General features: G+C 36.8%; 1 protein-coding gene across 1 annotated transcript in view; it reads right to left on the reverse strand.

Annotated features, from left to right (window-relative positions):
• The window catches only part of SERINC1 (serine incorporator 1), a 30,392-nt gene extending 26,771 nt beyond the window's left edge, over positions 1-3,621 (reverse strand). Inside the window, exon 1 of the mRNA XM_029943356.1 lies at positions 3,497-3,621. Within this exon, the coding sequence (XP_029799216.1) occupies positions 3,497-3,535 (39 nt within the window). The 5' untranslated portion in view covers positions 3,536-3,621. The remainder of the gene's footprint in view (positions 1-3,496) is intronic.
• Between the last annotated feature and the right edge of the window lie 18,010 nt (positions 3,622-21,631).

Below are 21,631 nucleotides of genomic sequence, written 5' to 3' on the forward strand. Positions count from 1 at the left end.
CTAAAAAGAAAGCCATCGGGGCGCCTGGGTGGCTCAGTCGGTTAAGCCTCCGACTTCGGCTCAGGTCAGATCTCACGTTCGTGGGTTCAAGCCCCGTGTCTGGCTCTGTGCTGACAGCTAGCTCAGAGTCTGGAACCTGCTTCCGGTACTGTGTCTCCTCTCTTGGTCCCTCTCCCTCTCATGCTCTCTCTCTCTCTGTATCAAAAATAAATAAAACATTAAAAAAAAAAAGAAAGCCATCAAAGGAAAAAATTAAGCAATAAAATTTGTAGAGAAAAATTCTCAAGTAGATCAAGAATTGGTGGCACCAGGTAGCCTCCATAAGTGAGGCAGAAGGTAGAGGTAAAAACAGAATTCGTTACATGCTAAGGGCAGTTAAAACTCAGATTTCATTCCATTTTTTACTCTGGCCAACTGAAGAGGATAAAGTAGAATTTGTCAACCCTGGCACTACTGACATTTTGGGCCCAAAAAATTCTCTGTTGTGGGGGAAGGAGGGAAGGGGGATCTTGTGCGGTGTAAAATGTTTAGCAGTTTCCCTGCCCTTTATTTACTAGATGCACCTCTTACCCCAAAATTGGACACAAAAAATGTTTACAGACATTGCCAAATGCACCTTGGGGTCAAAACTGCGCCCAGTTCAGAACCACTGCTATAGAAACACCTCAGAGAATCTTTTAAGGAAATTTTCCTCATGAAACATTTATTTAACATTCAGCAACTCCTCTGCTTTTATTCTTCTGTTAAATTCAGAAAAAACTGATTTAATTTAGCATGCTACCATTCCTAAAAAAATATTTTTGTTCATTCATCCATGTGTATATATGCACTGAGAGAAAAGGAATGTTACTGGTAGTGGCATTTTTGTGTGACATTGTAACTTTGTACTCTGCTATGCTGGAATATTCATAGTGACTATAAATTATTTCTGCAAAAACAAGTCATTGTACTAAAAAATAAAAGTCTAGCTGAGGCTGACAAATAGGCAGGCAGTAATCATCGGCTCTTTCTTCTTAACCACATTACATATCCTGGGTAAAAAAACGATAGCTATTGTATATTAAGGGCCAGTAATTCAAAAAATCAATTCTAGTCATTAACACTATTGTTGAGACTGGGGTGGAGAAAAGCACTGGAGTAGGCATAAATTTTGCTGGTAATGTAGTTATAGGATTGGGTGGGAAGTCCACAGATATTTGAATGCATAACATAGTCACTAATCAAAGAGCCAGCCATACATGAACCAAGGATTATGACCAATCTAATTCTAGGCCTGTTGGCAAAACAAAAACAAAAACAAACAAAAAACCCCTCAAAATAAAATAAAAAATAATACTCCTATCTCTACACAACAGTATTACATACATTTTTTCTTTTTTGTTTTTTCATAGGTTAAAAATTTTCTAGAGCTGTTTTATAAATCAGAAAAAAAACCTTTATAAAAATTGATTAAGCCTGAAGAAACGAATAAAATTTGTTTAACTGCGGTTTAACTGACTGTTCCAATTTAATAACTTGAATACTTTTGAAAATCTGAATAAATTCTAAATTTGTCAAAACTTCAAAGTAAACAAACATATTGACTGTGGAAAAAATACATTTGTATATTATAAGGCAAAGTCCCCTTCAATTGCTATCAAATTACACTAAAATTGAACAATTCAGGAAGAGAAAGAAGCACCAGAAGGAAAGGGGGAAATATGACTAGAATTGCAGACTACAGAATCAATTCCCAGCAGACTGGCCACACTAATCTAGAACACTGAAAGATCTACCTTGGCCACCTAGCATATCTGCTACAGATAACTACTCCTTACTGGTAGATAAGAAAACTGCCTCCCGTTAACTACCTTTCCAGTATACCTCGTTATTAACAGTGGCTGAAATGCGGTGGAAATTTTATCAGTTTTCTAGTAAAAAAAGGTGAAGAACTAAGTTGTAAAAACATTAATAGGAATATTGTGTTTCCATGCTGCTCACTAAAGAAATTTTCTGATTTAAAACAAATATTTTAAAAAAACAACAACCTTAAAACACTTTTTTTCCCCTTCTGTAACCATATTTGCCCTTGAGGCAAAAAAGGCTGTTCATCAAGGTTCTGGAGATGAGAACAAAATGGGAAGTATGAATCCCTCCCTTCAAGTCTTTACTATATACAAAGAACATGCCAACTTGATAAATGGACAAAATCTGACTTCACAAATCACACATTCCTCCCCCCCATGAAAGCAACGTTTTACCATTTACTATTTTGTAAAATTTTACACTATACCACTTTTGTATTAGACTAGACTCAAATAGATTCTCCAGTTTCTTATTGAGAGAGAAAAAAAAATACCCGGTTTCCATACCCAACTACAGGAAGAAATACGTAGAATATAATCATGAATGGCCTGGGTTGAAATAACAATCTCCATGTATTATTTTATTAAAATTTAAGTTTTACAGTTCAAGAAGTATCAGAAAGTTCTGGGAAAAAAAAGCGAGGTATGTGAAAGAAAAAAATTCTGGCTGATGTATGTAATGGGAGTCATTTGGGACGTCAGACAAGCGTTGGAAGTGGAATTTAGAAATCACAGATTAAAGAACTATGACTTGAACGCAAATATCTCGCCCAAATCACAAATAAGTTATTAACTGTAAGATTAATTTGCTGTCTATATTAGGGGGGGGGATGGAATGATTATCTTAAACTAAAGCTTATTCACACCACCTAAATCAAACTGTGCCACTTTAATGAAAAATGGCTTCACTATAACAATGCTATCTAAAATGCAACCTACACCTAATTAAACATGAAATTCCAAATTACACAAGCATGTTTTATGTCAAACGACAGGATTTTTAATATCACTGAACTGACCAGCTTTTAGTAGACATTACTTGAAAAATACAGTAATTTCCTCCTACCATTAAGGTTAAGGATCCAGCCACAGAGCTAGGACTAAACTGTATTAGCGTGTCAGTATTCTCGCCAGGCTGTCCCAAATACCCGGCACTTAATGGTAGTCGGTCCCACAGAACAAAGAGGCCAACATGCCTCTAGGGATGATAGTGCTGCAGTCTGAGGTCGCTGGGAACGTGACGGAAAGTGATGGCGTTCTCCAAGGAATAGGCCTAAGACCTCTGTAGAGATGGCCTACGCAGACACACAAACACAAAAACAACAAAAAAGGGCCCGGAAAACAGGGAGTGGCTTTCACGAAAGACCGGGGTGTCAAGGAACGACTACCAGCTAGCTCTCTTTGCTTCTCCCATCGGCGTTATCTTACCATCTCCATTTCTCTCACCGCCACCTGGGTCAGCTCTCCCCAAGAGTCAAGGCCCTAAAGCGGAGTTGGATGACTGAGGAAGACAGGGAGAAAATGGGGAAGAAAGGCACTCCCTGTTGGGTGGGGTACCACGCTACCGACGGGCCGCGTCCAGCCCAGCTCGGGTTCCCTTCTCTTCCGCCTCGTACGCTTCGCACCCCGAAGGCCACTAAAATCCTCCTTACCCAGCTCGCCATGGAGCACAGTCCCAAGACGTTCCCCATCTCCGCAACGGAGCAGGAGCCGCGGAGGACGACAAAATGGAGACAGTATCTCTCCACCCTCTCGGGCCTTATTTACTATCTGAGAGCTACTTCCGGCGCAGAGCACACCCCGCCCCTCAGCTTTGCGTCACTTCCTTTGAGGCCGGCGTTAGGTTAGGGAGTTGTCGTGTTGAGATTGCGCGTGCGCTTGCGTGGAATCTGAAGCTGCTTTCTGGGGAGCAGAATCCTTTAATACCGTGGGCATAAAGTGTCTGGCTGATGAAGCCTGACTAGTTTACCACAATGAGGAAAATGTTATGAGGAAAGCTTACCTTTACTTAGTATTTCTTTGAATTTGAGTTAAGTAGAGGTTGAAATAGTGGTTAATGATTATCCCCTCGTCCCTTAGGGGAGTTTCTCACTGCTTCTGGGGGATTGCTTTCTCTTTCTCTCATCCACTTATTACTACTATTTACACTTCTGCGTCTTTTCCTTCCCACTTACTTTCTCAGGCATTACTGCAGGCCAGTGCCTGGGACAAATTTTAATGGGCTACTTCTATTCGTTTGGGTACTTAGTTCCTCCTATCACTTCTTTGCTGTTGACGCGCATTTTAATTTTTTTGTCCAATTAAGATGTTACAGGAAGTTTGAACATTCAAAAATTTTAATTAGATAAGAAGACATACTGATTATAAAAACTTAAACATAGCATTGATTTTGCTGAATGTTCTGAGGTATTCAGGAAACATTTGGAGCTCATGATAATTGAGCGTTAATGGCCAACTCCAGGGAATGTACAAGAAGTTCTAGTTCTTTTTATCGTGGTTAGTCCCTGAAATTATTCTGGGAGAACAGTTTGGCCACAGAAATAACTTAAAATAGAAATAGTCATTGTCATTAATAATAAGAATCTTAAAAAATTTACAAAAATTAGATGTGTGAAGATCAGGTAACACAGGAATCTGGAATAACTGTGATCATTAACTGATAGGTAGCAAAAAGGAAGGAATGGAATTGGCTAAAAGACAGTTTACTTTGGACCTGTTGAAATCTCAGAAATGTTACCTCTCAAGGCTTGAAAATGAAACTTAAAAACCAAGAGTTAATGAGATGCAAAATTTAAAGTAACTTACATTGCAGTTATAATTGAAGATGTCAGCCTATAAATAAGAAACCAGTTCTAGAGGAAAAGCATGTAGTTGGGATCAAAGAATTGTACTGCAGATTAGATTACACGGATTTAAGTAGAATTCCAGAGTGTCCAGATTTCAGGAGGTTGACTCAGGATTTTCATGGGGGGAAAAAAAAGAGGAAGATTGGACTAAATTGTTTTAAAAAGAAGAGTTCATTGGTGTTGACAAGTTGGTGCTGACAAGTAAGGCTAGATTTGCACCTCATTCATTGGTCAGGTGAAGTGTCACCAGGCCAAAGTTCAGTTTTATTAGTCTTTTCAAAAGAGACATTCTCTGGATATTCTCCTGCTTGCTGACTTCTTGAATGTTAGCAGTTTGGCCCAGTTCAAAGATTCAGGAAACAGGATGTGAAAGACAGTTCCTCTGAAATGGATCCTCAGGCTCCATTTTAAGATGGTTCTCCTAAAGTCATTTTAATAAAGATAGAGGATTGAGGTAGATATTGAAAGAGAAATGTATATTTATAAGAGTCCATAATATGGATCCAAAAGATTTGACCCTGGAAAAATTATCAAGTGGAGAGAAGCTATTGCTTTAGTTTTAAACTCCTCACTTTGATTGTTAATGTCATTTACATACCCCTCCTTCCAAGTTCTGCATTTTAAATTCTGCTTTCAGTATAAGTTGTGAACAGATCTTTTATAAGGTACTTGACTTCTCGGAATTTTAGAATACTTGTTAGTAATATATCAATCTTAAAGAATTGAGAGGATTAAGTCCTTTAAGTGATAGCACTATGTAAGTCTCTAGTAGATAATCAATACAAGCTAGTTTACCTCCAAAATAAATTGTCTTAAAGGATGAATAAAATTTGTGCATAGTTTACATTGTACAATGCAAGGAGAGAGTCTATGAAAAATATTTTGTGATTTTATTTCTAAAATAATTAAATTCTAAAGGTAAACATGTTTAAATATTTCAACCTGTGTTCTGTAAGAATAAGCCAGGAATAGATTAGAACAAAATAACCTACAGAGGTCAGTATAAACTTAGAATTGGAAAAGACTCTATTCTGATTAAAGACATGCTTTTGTCAGTGAAGACAGATTTTGAATTTTTTACAAACTTTGAACAGTAAAGGTACAAATGCTCTCCTAAATTGTTACCTTAATATTAAAATAGCCTGTGAACAATTTTCTTTCCACAGAGATTTTTTTTCCCAAATGTAAGCCAGTAATTCCCATGACAACCAGATATGTCTATACCAATGGGTAGATGAGTACAAAGGTATAATATTTATTTCAGGCAGAACATATACAAATTTAGAGGGAAAAAAAGCAAATATTCATCATGCAAATAATGAAGTGAGTAGAGAAATCAAACATTTGTAGTGTTTAATACACCATTTTGTAATCATTTAGAGTGACTACTTGAAGAAATACTAATGGCTTTTCTAAAACATTTTGCATCTTAGGGGCAAATAGCAAAAATATATTAAGGATTTACTGATCTCTCATAGGAGTTGGTAAAAGAAAATTTATCATATATGAAAGCAATATTAAAATCAAGCATTCATTCACCAAAAAATGTTATTATGCTATAGAAAGGAGAAGCCATTTGTATTTAGGCATTTATCAGATTTTTAAATTATTATTTAATATGTTACTAATGCGATGTCTAAATCAACGCTTTCCCACAGAAATATAAGCTACATTTATAATTTAAAATTGTATAGTAACTACATTAAACAGAACATACTTTAACATTTAATTTAATCCAATATCATTTCAACATGACATTAATATAAAAATTATTGAGATGCTTTACATTATTTCTCATGTTAAATTTTATATACATGGTTTACATTATACAATTACAGTACATTTCAATTCAGACTAGCCACATTACAAGAGCTCAGTAGCCCCCAAATTGGGCAATGTTGAGGGAGAAGGGGCGCCTGGGTGGCTCAGACAGTTGAGCATTCGACTTCAGCTCAAGTCATGATCTCATGGTCTGTGAGTCTGAGCCCTGCATTCAACTCTGTGCTGGCAACTTGGAGCCTGGAGCCTGCTTCAGATTCTGTGTCTTTCTCTCTCTCTCTGCCCCTTCCCTGCTCTCTCTCTCCCTCTTTCTCTCTCTCTCAAAAATCAACAAACATTAAATAAAATTAAAATAGCTTTAAAATAAATAAATGTTGAGGGAGAAAACTGAAGCAATTATCCAGATGACCTAGTACAAGCTAAACAAACATACACACTTTTCTTTGTATAAATTATTTAGATATTTCAGGATACAGTGGTTTTAAGCCTGTACATTTACTTCGGGCATTAAATCTGTTTCATCAAATTTATTTTTGTATAAGAACTAAATCTGAGAGAATTGTAAGAAAGGTAAATATTAAGTTCTTATAATTATGTAAGCTCTCATATTATTTTATTTTTTTAATTTGATTTATTTTTTTAAGTAGGCTCCACAGAATGGAGCCCAATGTGGGACTTGAACTCATGACCCTGCGATAGAGACCAAAGCTGAGATAGAGTCAGATGCTTAACTGACAGAAACACCCAGGTGCCCCCATACTGCTATTTTATATGTTTAAACTTAGCCAGATATGATTCTCAAGTATTCCAAATATTCCATAATTCTATTTTAACCAATTTATCCTCATGTTTTAATTCAAGGTTCTATGGCCTTAGCTTTCTCCCATCTAGAATTAGTTGTAACAACAGGGTGCTCCCTGGAGGCCCTTGACATTTTAAACACCTGGAACTCCAGTGACACCAGACAGGCTTGTGGATTCTCACCCAGTTGTCTACACCTCATTTTACTTCCTGTCAACCAATGAAAGAAAAAACTGCAAGCTGCACAATAAAATGTGTTTCATTTATTTGAGATCTTAGGTAATTTTACAACTGGGAGACAGAGTTTAGCAAAACTGAGAGTGTAATCTGGAGAGACAAAGGAGGTTAGAATTTTTAAAGAGGAAAGAGGGAATTTACATAAATTGTTTTGAATGAAATGTAATTGATTCTAATATTGTTACAATTACACTACTGTTAGTTACAGTTAATACTATATGTGATTGTTTTCTAGGGTTAATGTTAGGCAGAAAGTCCTTTTATGTTCATTCTAAACTGCAGCAGATTTCTTGGCTTTTAGTTGAGTTCAGCAACAATTTGGAGAATTTGAGACAGGAGACTTCCTCAGTGTCCTCCTGGTTACATCTTAAATGACCCTCCTAGGAATGCTTATTCCATTTATTCTCTGTTATCACTGTATTCTCCATTACCTTATATAAAACTCCTGCAAATTCAAAAATAAAGTGAATCTTTTTGTTCTTTCTGCTGAGTGATCAAGAACTTTGGGTAATTTCTCCCCCCAGTTCTTACACTGCTGAAGATTTGCTTTCATTTAATTTAATTTAATTCTAAAGCAATTAGAACAAAAGTATGGACATACTTCCATACTTTTCCTATCAAGTTTTACTCAACCCAATAACAACCAGTAGTTTTTTCATAAAACATCCAATATTTCCTAGTATTAAAGTGTTTGTATCTGAAACCCATTCTGCATTATCTGCAAAAATCCTAGGTTTAACTGCTTGGTAGCATCCAGTTGTGTCATTTACTGTATCATTTTCCCCAAACTTTCAATCATAGGCTTGATAGAGCTGATTCTGGCTTCCACTAATTCGATCATATTGCTAAACATCTGTCCTACTCCAGAAACAGTCCTACCTTCCTAAAGATTTAGTGTCAGAGGAAGCTACTTGCACGAACTATCTTCCATTGACATCTCCATTGACAAGGGAATTTCTTGCCTCAGTTGGCCCAATTTACTTATATTGTATAGCAGAGTCCAGTCTTTCTGGGAATCATCCAGCTTTTTAAATTCTCTCAAGGGCTGTAGGGTTGAGAATAGAGTTCTCCCCACCTAGTTTCTGTGCCATGGAGAGAACATTTCCAGCACCATTAATATAAATGCGATGCACAATTCCCCTTCCCAGAAATACTCCTCTAGCAGTTTAGGTGCCATAGAAGAGCACTCCTTGGTTTAATTTTGTGGTATGCTTTGATTCAGGCACAGTTACCCACTGCACCACAGTTCAGCAATCCCAATTGTTAGTCTTTAGTAAGACTAATACATATGGGAATTATGCTTTAAAAAGTAGCTCTCACATACAAATAAAGTCCAAAAGATGGATTTTTTTCCCATAGAATTTCCATATAAAAATAACCTTTGATTAAATATCATAGAGGGAAGTGTTTAGAAACATGCTTGAATCTGGAGTCAGGATGCCTGTGCTTAATTGCTACCTCCACCTCAAATTAGCTGTGTAATCTCGAGTAAGTTTCATTTTTTTTTGTACTTCAGATTCCTCAACTTTAAGATGGGAGAGTAATAGTACCTTCTTCCTAATGTTGCTTTGAGGATTAAATGAAAACAGGTGAATACACAGAATAGTGTTAGGCCCATGGTAAGTCCTCAGTAAATGTTAGCTACTACTTCCAGATATCAGGGATTTTTCATCTCTTTTGTCTTTGTTTTAATATCTCCCATAGTTTCTTGGGGCACCTGGGGGTTCAGTCAGTTAAGCATCCCACTCTTGGTTTTGGCTCAGGTCTCGTTAGTTCACACCCAATCTTGGGCTCCATGCTGTCAGCACAGAGCCCACTTGAGACTCTCTGTCTCCCTCTCTCCCTGTCCCTCCTCCACCTGTACTGTCTCTCTCTCTCAAAATAAATAAATAAACTTAAAAAAAAAACCCTCTCTTTACTTTCTTAATCTTTGAAACACAGTGTCTAGCTCTCAACGTTTCCATCTAATTTTCTCCTCAATAAAACTGAAGGTAGAATAGGGTAAAGGTTTCCAGCCCCAGTAAGGAAATAACTACAAGTGAAACAAACTCTTTATAATTCCTATTAACTGTTAACCATGGAAACAAAACTTCCAGTTATTTTGTTAGCCAAAGATGGGCTTATTCAGGAATAGCAGAGAATTGCAATCTAGGACAAGCAAGTTACAGCAAAACTCTAGGTAAGTATGGCGAACAAAGGAGAGAAGTTATCTTTTATAGAGGAAAGGCAGGAGTTGGGAGGCATGGTTATAAACTAAAAGTCTATTGGAGTCAACTAGGAGTTTGAGCATAATGGCTTCTCTTGGGCTGGGCTGCTGCCAGAGGAAGAAGAAATCTTTCTGTCTGGCATAGTCAAGTAGGATGGACTTGGCAATGTCCTTCTCTTCCTTTTGGGTGTGTTATTGAGAATGGGTGCTGGGTGTAAGAGCTCACCCTGCAGACCTCCTGACTTCATTCTAAATGAGGTGGAGGGTTTTTTTTTTATTTTTTTAACTATTAATTTTCACATACCTTATTAAAGTACAACTCCTATGCATAGTTTACTTAAGAGAATATTTGTTTGTTCCTTTTTCAAATCCTACCAAAGACCCTATCTCAAGAAGGGGTAAGAATGGAGGCATTTAGAATGTATCTTGGAAGCAGAGCAGTTCTAGGATTGGTTGACTTAAGCATTTAAGCATGGTAATTTTGAAAGAAAGAAAGGGAAATTCTCTGCACCATCCTCAAACCCCACCAAAAATCTCTTTTCCATAAGGAAGAAAGCATTTCCCGGAAGCCCTCCCCACCTGCCATCAGACTCTTCTTCAGCTTTAAGATCAGAATTGCATTATATGTCTTTGCTTACTTAAAGCAAGTTTTGGGGGAAGAGAATGGAGATACCATGATGAGTTTACTCATCAGTATTCCCACATGGAGTCCATGGATCAAACCTGAGCAAATTTTAGTTCTGTTACCAACCCACCTCACGTCTAAGAGCTGCTTCTTTCAGAGAGAGCCCAAATAGATAAGATCACGAATGAAAGAGGAGAGATCAAAATCAACACCACAGAAATACAAACAATTATTAGAGAATACTGTGAAAAATTATATGCCAACAAACTGGACAGCCTGGAAGAAATGGACAAATTCCTAGACACCCACACACTACCAAAATTCAAAAGGAAAGAAATAGAAAACTTGGCCCATAACCAGTGAATAAATTGAATCAATTATCAAAAATTCTTGACCAAATAAGAGTCGTGGGGAAGATGGCTTCCCAGGGAACTCTATCAGGCGTTTAAAGCAGAGTTAATGCCTATACTTCTCAAGCAGTTCCAAAAAAATAGAAATGGAAGGAAAGCTTCCAGACTCATTCTATAAAGCCAGCATTATCCTGATTTCCAAACCACAGAGACCCCACTAGAAAGGAGAATTACAGACCACTCTGATGAACATGGATGCAAAATTCTCAACAAGTTGCTAGCAGGTTGAATTCAACAATATATTAAAAGAATCATTCACCATGATTAAGTGGGATCATTCCTGGGCTGCAGGGCTGGTTGAATATTCACAAATCAATCATTGTGATACATCACATCAATAGAAGGAAGGACAAGAATCATATGATCCTGTCAAAGGCAGAAAAAGCATTTGATGAAATACAGCATCCTTTCTTAATAAAAACTCTCCAGAAAGTCAAGACAGAAGGAACATACCCTAACGTCGCAAAAGCCATGTATATAAAGACTACAGCTAATATCATACTAAATGGGGAAAAACTGAGAGCTTTCCCCTTGAAATTAGGAGCATGACAGGAATGTACATTCTCACTACTGTTGTTTAACATAGCATTGGAAGTCCCAGTCTCAGCAATCAGACAACAAAATGAAATAAAAGGCATCCAAATTGGCAAAGAAGTAAAACTTTCACTTTTTGCAGATTACATGATACTCTATATGGAAAACCCAAAAGACTCCACCAAAAAGCTGCTAGAACAGATACATGAATTCAGCAAAGCTGTGGGATACAAATCCAATGTACAGAAATTGATTGCATTTGTATACACCAACAAAGAAGCAACAGAAAGAGAAATCAAGAAGTTAATCCCATTTATAATTGCACAAAGAACCATAAAATACCTAGGAATAAACCTAAATAAAGATGTAAAAGATATGTATGCTGAAAACTATAGAAAGCTTGTGAATGAAATTGAAGACACAAAGAAATGGAAAAACATCCCATGTTCAAGGATTGGAGGAAGAAATGTTGTTAAAATGTCAATACTACCCAAGAAAATCTACACATTCAATACAATCCCAAACAAAATTGCACCAGCATTCTTCTCAAAGCTAGAACAAACAGTCCTAAAATTTGTATGGAACCACAAAATACCCTGAAGAACCAAAGTAATGTTGAAAAAGAAACCAAATTGGAAGGCTTCATGATCCTGGACTTTAGCCTCAACTACAAAGCTGTAATCATCAAGACAGTATAGTATTGGCACAAAAACAGACACATAGACCAACAGAATAGAATAGAGAAGCCAGAATTGGATCCTCAAATGTGTGGCTAACTAATCTTTGACAAAGCAGGAAAGAGTATTTAGTACAAAAAAAGACAGTCTTTAGCAAATGGTGCTGGGAGAACTGGACAGTAACATGAAGAAGAATAAAACCACCACTTTCTTACACCACACTCAAAAATAAGTTCAAAATGGATGAAAGACCTAAATGTGAGACAGGAAACCATCAAACCCAAGAAAAGAAAATAAGCAACAACCTTTATGACCTCAGCCACAGTAATTTCTTGCTCAACATGTCTCTGAAGGCAAGGAAAATAAAAATGAAAATGAACTAATTGGGAACTCATTAAGATAAACTTTTGCACGGCAAAGGAAACAATCAAAACTAAAAGGCAACTGAAAGAATGGGAGAAGATATTTGCAAGTGACATATTAGATAAAGGGTCAGTATCCAAAATCTATAAAGAACTTACCAAACTTGACACTCAAAAAATAAATAATCCAGTGAAGAAATGGGCAAAAGACATGAATAGACACTTTTCCAAAGAACATCCAGATTGCTAACAGATACATGAAAAAATGCTCAATATCACTTACCATCAGGGAAATACAAATCAAAACCACAATGAGATACCACCTCACACCGGTCAGAGTGTCTAAAATTAACAACTCAGGCAACAAGAGGTGTTGGCAAGGATGTGGAGAATCTTGCACTATTGGTGGGAATGTAAACTAGTGCACTGCTCTGGAAAATAGTATTAGCTTCCTCAAATATTAAAAATAGAACTACCCTCTGACCCAGCAATTGTACTACTAGGTATTCATCCAAAGGATACAGGAGTGCTGTTTCAAAGGGGCTCATTCACCCCAGTGTTTATAGCAGCTTTATTGACAGTAGCCAAACTATGGAAAGGGCCCAAATGTCCGTTGACTGATGAATGGATAAAGACAATGTGTATAGATACGCACAATGGAATATTACTCAGTGATCAAAAAGCATGAAATATTGTCATTTGCAACAACATGATGGGATTAGAGTGTTTTATGCTAAGCGAAATTAGTCATTCAGAGAAAGACAAATATCACATGATTTCATTCATATGTGGAATTTAAGATGCAAAACAGATGAACATAAGGGAAGAGAAGCAAAAATAATGTAAAACCAGGGAGGGAGACAAACCATAAGAGAACTCTTAAATAAAGAGAACAAACCGAGGGTTGCTGAACAGATGTAGGGTGGGGGGGTGGGGGGCTAAATGGGCAAGGAGCATTAAGGAGGACACTTGTTGGGATGAACACTGGGAGTGATGAATCACTTTATTCTTGAAAAAAATAAATTTAAAAAAAGAAAAAAGCAAAGAAAGGGAAAAAGAGAAAGAGAATCTCAAGCAGGCTCAGCTCAGTTCAGGCACTTAACCGACTGAGCCACCGGGCACCCTAAATCATGTGGACTGTTGTGTTAATCCTGTGATCAGTTTCCTAGGTATGCAAAGTGGTATGGTGCTGATACAGCTGTGTTTCAGAGATAGCCAAGCTAAGGATCTCCATGCTGCTCTGCCATCTTCCTGGAGATCTGCAGCTTCTTCTTCTTCTTTTTTTTTTTTTAATGTTTATTTATTTATTTTTGAGAGAGAGAGAGATTGAGAGAGAGTGGGGGGGGGGGGAATGCAGAGAGAGAGGAGACAGAGAATCCCAAACAAGCTCAATGCTGGCAGCAGAGCCTGACTTGGGCCTTGATTCCACAAACTGTAAAATCATGATCTGAGACAAAATCAAGAGTCAGATGTTTTACTGACTGAGCTGCCCAGGTGCCCCTAATTTCTCTTCTTTAAATATGAGTTTGGCCCTGGAATTTGTAATTACAGGAAATTCATGTGAAGAAATGGCCAACACCATGATCAGCCCTATCTGAAATTTTCTTTTGACCGAGGACTTTTTTGAGGGGAGAGAGGAGTGTTATTTATATTATTATATTTTACTTCTTAGTTAGTGGAAATTATTTTTATCCCCTACCATCCCACAAGATGTATCTTTATTTTTCCTCTGTTTTCTGTTTTCTTCTGCTACCACAGCTTCTTATCTTCATATATGAATTTATTTTCACATAAATAACCTACTTCTGCTTTTCATACCTAAACTAGATAGAAACATTGTAACCATTGTCTAATATTGGTTTTCACCATTGCAAATAAGGAACTTAGTGTTTCATATGAAAGTGCGCCCTCTCCCGCTGAGAAGTGGATTTTGCTGGTTCTTTTGGGGATCTATAGCCAAGGCATCCTCTCTTTGCTTTTTCTTGAATGTATCCCCCAACTTGTCTCTAGTAATTTTTGTCAACCTTTTCTCCAGTTTCACCTAGGATTTAGCTGTCCCCTGATTTTGCTTTGAAAATGAGATTGTAGGGGCGCCTGGGTGGCTCAGTCGGTTAAGCCTCTGACTTCGGCTCAGGTCAGATCTCACGTTCGTGGGTTCTAGCCCCACGAGCTGTCTGTGCTGACAGCTCAGAGCCTGGAGCCTGCTTACGGTTCTGTGTCTCCTTCTCTCTCTGCCCCTCCCCCTTTCATGCTCTGTCTCTCTGTATCAAGAATAAATAAAACATTAAAAAAAAAGAAATTGAGATTGTATCTTGTTTTTCTTTCTCCTCATTCTATTTGGATGACTTCCAGGAATAAAATGAGCAAAATGCCAACTTCTACTTCCATCTTGGAACTGGAAGTCCATTGTTGTGACTTGCATTTTATTTTATGCTTATGTCACTCCACATTGCTTGGAGTTTACCCAACGTGCCGTAAACTGTCTTTTTTGTCTTTGCTCCTGTATGTATTTCCACCTGAAATATTCCCTGCACCATTGCTCATAAATGCTTTTATCCAGCAAATTTATCAGCTAAATATCCCTGAGAGTTTATCCTTTCCTTGGTTAATCCCTAACATTAGGTATGATGATTTATCCACTCTTTGTGAGGCCTGAGTAGTTTTGCATGTCTACATTTACCTTATTGTTACCTTATTGCGTTACTTATTGTTATTCTATTGTGCTTTTATCTCCCAACCATACTAGGCCTTTTGGGAACTGTCTTAGGCAGTTTTGTATCCTCAGGCTAGAAAAAAATGTTAGGTCTATGATAAGCAATAAATAAAGCTAGTTTAATGAATAAATACATACATCATTTAGAAAGAAAACACTCAGAATATGTGATCAGCAACATACCATTCCTGAGCATAAAAGAATACATTCATTTAGAATTTAGTTTTTAAAACATTTATAAGTAATGGCATGTATTGATATAACTATAAAATTTAGCAATGCAGCTCAGGAAATGCAGTTTTGTGTAAATAAGATTACAATAAGTGAATCCATTCATTTCTCAGAGATTTCCATAGCAAGTTTGTTTTCTATTCAAGGGGAATTGTAAGCTTTGTTGCCTCTAGTAAGCCACTCCAGCCCTCTGATCTGTCAGCAAGTAATGCTATTTCTGAGTTTTGCATCCTCATCAGTAATAATTATTGCAATTGGAACTTAGCTGATAATTCTTGGTCTGCAGTGTAAGAGAAACATTTTATTATTCTTTATGCAATAAATAACTGGAAATATTAGCCTTTTAGTAATATAAGAAATAAGTGTTACTTTCACATAATCTAGTATCAGATATCTTAGTATCAGGTTTAAGGGTATAATATTTCACTTTTTAACTCCTTGGGAAGTATATCTCTGACATTTATGATAAACCTATCATATGTCTTTTTCAGTTATGCATGAACAAAACCTCCCTGAACTTGGTTGTTTAGTTATTCAAAAAACCTTTTGGAAATAAGACAGACACATCAAAAATTGCATCATATAATATTTTGTTTGTTTTGAAGATAAGTAGTACTAAATAGACTATATTCTATAAAAAGTAAATATAAGGAGCATGTTTATTGTTCAACCAAATGGAAGATATATTAAAACAAATTAAGTACATGCTTATTGTTAGGAATAATCAAAATTATGTTGCATGATAATTAGTTATAAAAGATAATTTCTAATATATTCACAGGTACTTTACCTTTATTTGCATGTAAGCAAATAGAAGATAAGTCTGTGGATATTTTATATTATGTTTGGCCAAGTATATGTGGTGCCTAAACAGGAGTACCAATATATATGCTAGAGAATATGTTTTCTATCTTTCATTTCTAGAAAAAGATAGAGTTTTCAACAAAGAAATCAGTTAAGGCTTCTACTGTGACATAAAATTGATACCTTTATTAAACTGCTCCAACAATTTCTTTTAATTTTTAAACAATGCCAGCTCTACTACCCTTCAAGTAGCCCGGTTAAATAAACTTCTTAAACTCAAGTTGCTTAAATATCTTTAATGTATGATGTGAGTTGGTGGTCTTGGTACAATTCTGAGAGGGAGAGGGAGAAAATGGCAGATCTCTCACTAAATTCCCAAAAGTAAAACAAATGGGAAATATTAGAAATGGGATGCAATCATCAAGAATAAACAAAGGTCACCATATTTATCATGAAATTCAAGTAATCATTCAAATCTATAATAGTGTAAACCTAGAAAATTCTCACCGAGATATAAAATAAAATTTAAAAAATTATGAGCACTTTGGTAGAACTCTTCAATAGTAAAATGGCTAATAGTTTAGTATCCTTCATGTGTATATATTATCTTGCTTAGCACAAGGAAATCTAGTGATGATTAAGAGTTCAGTATCTTTGGCAAATTGCTTAAACAATTTTGCCTTAGTTCTCTCATCCGTGAAACTGGGATAATTATAGTACATAAATCACTGCACAAGTTTATAGCCTACAGCATGATGGTTTGAGTTACATATATTGTGAAATCATTACTATAATAGGTTCAGCTAACACCCATCTTCTCATATAGGTACAATACAACAGAAAGAAAGAAAAAAAAAGGAAAAAAATTCTCCTTGTGTTGATGACTCTTAAAATTTACTCTCTTAACAATTTTCCTTTGTATCATACAGAATGTCAGCTACCAGTCATCATGTGTACATTACATCTCTAGTACTTATTTATATTGTAGCTCCAAGTTTGCACCTTGTGATCAACTTCTTCCAGTTCCTCCTCCTCCGACCCTTTGCTTCTGGTAGCTGCAAGTCTGATCTCATAGAAACTCACATGAGTTTAGCATGGTGCTTTTGTTGTTGTTTTTGTTGTTTTTAGATTCCACATATAAGTAAGCTCGTACAGTATTTGTTTATCTCTGTCTGACTTATGTCTTTTAGCATAATGCCTTCAAGGTCATTGCATATTTTGCAAATAGTAGGATTTTCTCAGTTTTTATGGCTCAGTAATATTCACACACACACACACACACACACACACACACACACACACACACACAGGTTGTTCCCTTATCTTGGTGATTATAAATAATGCTGCAACCAACATAGTGGTACAGATTCTTTTTGAGTTAGTGTTTTCATTTCCTTTGGATAAATTCCCAGAGGTAGAATTGCTGGATCATAGTGATACCTTAAAATTTTTTTGAGGTACCACCATACTATTTACATAGTGGCTGTACCAATTTACAATCCCACCAACAATGCACAAGGTTTCCCTTTTCTCCATATCCATACCAGCACTTATTATCTTTTGTCCTTTTGATGATGGCTATTTATTAGGCATGAGGTGATATTACATTGTGGTTTTAGTTTGCATTTCCCTGATGACCAATGATGTTGAGCATTTTTTTAATGTACCTGTTGGCCTTTTATATACCTTGTTTAGATAAATGTTTGTTCAGGTCCTTTGTCCATGTTTTAATTGGATTATTTTTGTTTTTGTTTTTGTTTGTTTGCTTGTGTTTTTTATTTTTGCTACTGAGTTGTATGACTTTTTTATATATTTTGTATATTAATCCCTTATCAGATATATGGTTTGCAAATATTTTTCCCATTCTTTACATTGTATTTTTTTTTGTTTATGGTTTCATTTCCTGTACAGAAGATTTTTAGTTTGATATAGTTTATTTTTTGTCTTGTTGCTTGTGCTTTGGATGTCATATCCAAAATGTCATTACCAGGACCCATGTCAGGTAGTTTTGTTTATTTTCTTCTAGTATTTTCATGGTTTTAGGTTTTACATTTAAGTCCTTAATTCATTTCAAGTTAATTTTTGTGAGTGATGTAAGATCGTATCCAGTTTCATTGTTTTACAAGGAATATCCAGTCATTCCAGCAACATTTACTGAAAAGACTATCTTTCCTCCATTGAATATTCTTGGCTTCCTTATCAAATATTAGTTGATCATATATGCTTGAGTTTTACTTATTTATTTATTTTTTAAAGTTTATTTATTTTGAGAGAGAGAGAGAGAGTGGGGTGGGGCAGAGAGAGAGGGAGAGAGAAAATCCCAAGCAGGGTCTGCCCTGTCAGTACAGAGCCCGACGTGGGGCTTGGACCCATTAACTGTGAGATCAAGACCTGAGCCCAAACCAAGAGTCCAATGTCCAACTGACTGAGCCTCCCAGGCACCCCTATGCTTGAGTTTTATTTATGTGTTCTTGGTTGTGTTCTATTGATCTATTTGTCTATTTTTATGCCATTAGTATACTACTTTAATTTCTATAGCTTTATAGTATAGTTTCAAATCAGGAAGTGTGATGCCTCCTGCTTTCTCCTTCTTTCCCAGGATTTCTTTGGCTATTCAGGCTCTTTTGTGGTTCCATATAAATTTCAGGAGTGTTTTTTCTAATTCTGCAAAAAAAGAAATGCCAGCAGAATCTTGATCGTTATTACATTCAATTTATAGGTGACTTTTGGTAGAAATGACATTTTAACAATATTAATGCTTTCAATATATGAACATGGGATAGCTTTCCATTTCTTTGTGTTTTCTTCAATTTCTTTCATTATGTCTTATGGTTTTCAGAGTAGAGATCTTTCACTTCCTTAGTTAAATTTATTCCTTAAGTATTTGATCATTTTTGATGTTATTGTAAATGGGATTGGTTTCTTTACTTTTTCAGAAAATTTGCTGTTGGTATTTAGAAATTCTACTGAATTTTGTATGTTAATTTCATATCTTGCAACATTACTGAATTCACTGATTAGATCTAACAGGTTTTTGGCTGTGTCTTCAAGATTTTCCATATATCAAATCATATCATATGCAAATAGAGGCAATGTTACTTCTTCCTTTCCAAGTCTGACACATTTTATTTCTTTTTCATGCCTGATTACTGTAGGTAGGACTTCCAGTACTATGTTGAATAGAAGTGATGAGAGTGGTCACTCTTGTCTTATTCCTGATCTAGATGAAACGTTTTCCACCTTTCACCACTGAGTATGATTTTAGGTATGGGCTTGTCATATAGGGCCATCATTATGTTGACATATGTTCCCTTTATGCCTAAATTGTTAATTTTTTTTTAAAATCATGATTGGTATTGAATTTTGTCAAATGCTTTTTTTGTGTCTATTGTGATAATTATATGATTCTTTTCTTTCATTCTGTCAATGTGAGGTATCACAATGATTGATTTGCATATGGTGAACCATCCTTGTGTCCCAGGGAAAAATCCCTCTTGATCATGGTGAATGATCTTGTTAATGCTCTGGTGTATTTAGTTTGTTAGCATTTTTTTTTTTTTTTGAGGATTTTGAATCTATATTCTGCAGATTTCTTAGTCTGTAGTTTTCTAGTTACATTCTTTTCTGGTTTTGGAATAAATATAATCCTGGCTTTATAAAATGAGTGGGGAGTATTCCCTACTCTTCAGTTTTTTGGGATTTTGGGGATTGGTGCTAATTCCTTATCAAAGGTAAAATTCACCAGTGAAGCCATCTGGTTCTGAACTTTTCTTCTTTAGATTTTTGATTGCTAATTCAACCTTCTTACCAATAATTGGTTTATTCAGATTTTCTGTTCTTCTTGATTCAGTCTTGGTAAGTAAACAGTAAGTATTTCTAAGAAATTTTCTATTTCTTTTTTGATTGTACTGAATTCTCTGGTTAGATGAGACCACTGGTTTTGCTCTGCAGACAGTGAAAGACACAGGGGATGCTCTCTGTTCAAGTGTTACTGTAAGCAGAGCAGTTGAATGAGTTACATAGCTTCCCAAGTGTCCTGGTTGGGCTCCTGGGTCAGGCAGGCTAGAGGTTGTATTCAGTAATGAATGGGGCTGTGAATTAGGTTCCTGCTCATGTGCAGTGGGAGAAGGAGGTTTAAAGCTGGTAAAGCTCTTTGTTTCCTTAACTCAAGCGGACCCACGCCCCATGTTCCCTGGCCAAACAGGCCCACTGTCTTTGCTCTGAAAACTGTTGGCTCTGCCTGTTTCTCTCAGCTCAAGCACCAGTGGGCCACACCGCTCCTACATGTTCTCACCAGCCCTTCTGGTCAGATGTGGCCAGAAGCCACAGTGGGTGGGGCCATGTTTCAGCTCCCTTATCTGAAGGGCAGGAAGGAGAGGGGCCACTCCAGGAAAATGTCAATTTTCTAAATAGGCTGCCTTGTTGGGAAACACTGGGAGCTGACCTCAGCCATGGATATGAATGAACTGCCCTATCTGTGTGTAGCCACAGGGACTGCTGTGCTCAGTATTGTCTTTGTTTTGGAGGCAATCAGCTCTACCCACCTACTCTCTGCTTAAGTGCCACTCACTTTTCCACACAGCTTTCAGGTTTTCCCCCAGCACTTCTGGTCAGATATGGCCAGGAGACTCTCTCCATACCTCTTCACAGTGGGTGATGTGTCACTCAAGTTTTTGCCTATGTATGGGCAAACCAAACTCTAGTGCCAGCAAAGCTTTTTGTTTGAGGATCCAAATCGGGCACATATACACCCCCCTGAGTTCCTGATCAGAGTGTACCCCTGACTTGGTTCTGCAGCTGAGCAAAACTCCTGGTTGGGATTAGTATTTGGGTGCTACAGTAAGAACTCAGTCTGCCAGGATCTCTGTGCTGGTTGTTAGATGCCTATCCATCCTTCTCTGTCACAATCAGATTCCGAGAGATTGAGCCCTGCAGATTCCCCTGCAGTCCCCCTGGGGCAAGATCAGAGTAGAGGCTCCCACAAAGCAATCAACAATATTTGAAGAAGCTGGTTGTCCCTCGGATTCCACTGGAAGAAGAGGAGGCTCAGAAGAGACATCTTCAAGTGGTGCTGCACTGACCTAGGGTAGAGGCAACGTGGCCAGCATGTAGCTACTTTTCTTACCCTTGTATTATAGTCTGTCTTAGTCTCTGTGGTACAGGGAGTGCTTGAGCCTTACTTCTATGTTCTAGAAATCCCTTAGTAGTGTCTTATTTTTGAATATTAGTTGTTCTTGTGAGGAGAATGACCTATGGCACCACCTTTGTGATGTCACTCCAGTATCTACTTTATAGGGCTCTCAGGATGATTAAATGATATAATACCTTTAAAATGTATAATTGCACACAGTCAATGCTCAAAAGGTACTTTATTATTTTTCTATTGCTTCTGTAGCAAATTAGCACAAACCCAGTGGCCTAAAGCAACACAAATTTATTATCTTACAGTTTTGTGGGTCAGAAGTCCAAAACAGGTCTTTTTGGGCTAAAATCAAAGTGTTGGCATGACTGCATTCTTTCTGGAAGTTTTGGAGAGAATCTATTTCTTTGCTTTTTCTAACT

The sequence above is a fragment of the Suricata suricatta genome, chromosome 7, assembly GCF_006229205.1.
Source record: "Suricata suricatta isolate VVHF042 chromosome 7, meerkat_22Aug2017_6uvM2_HiC, whole genome shotgun sequence".
NCBI lineage: Eukaryota > Metazoa > Chordata > Mammalia > Carnivora > Herpestidae > Suricata > Suricata suricatta.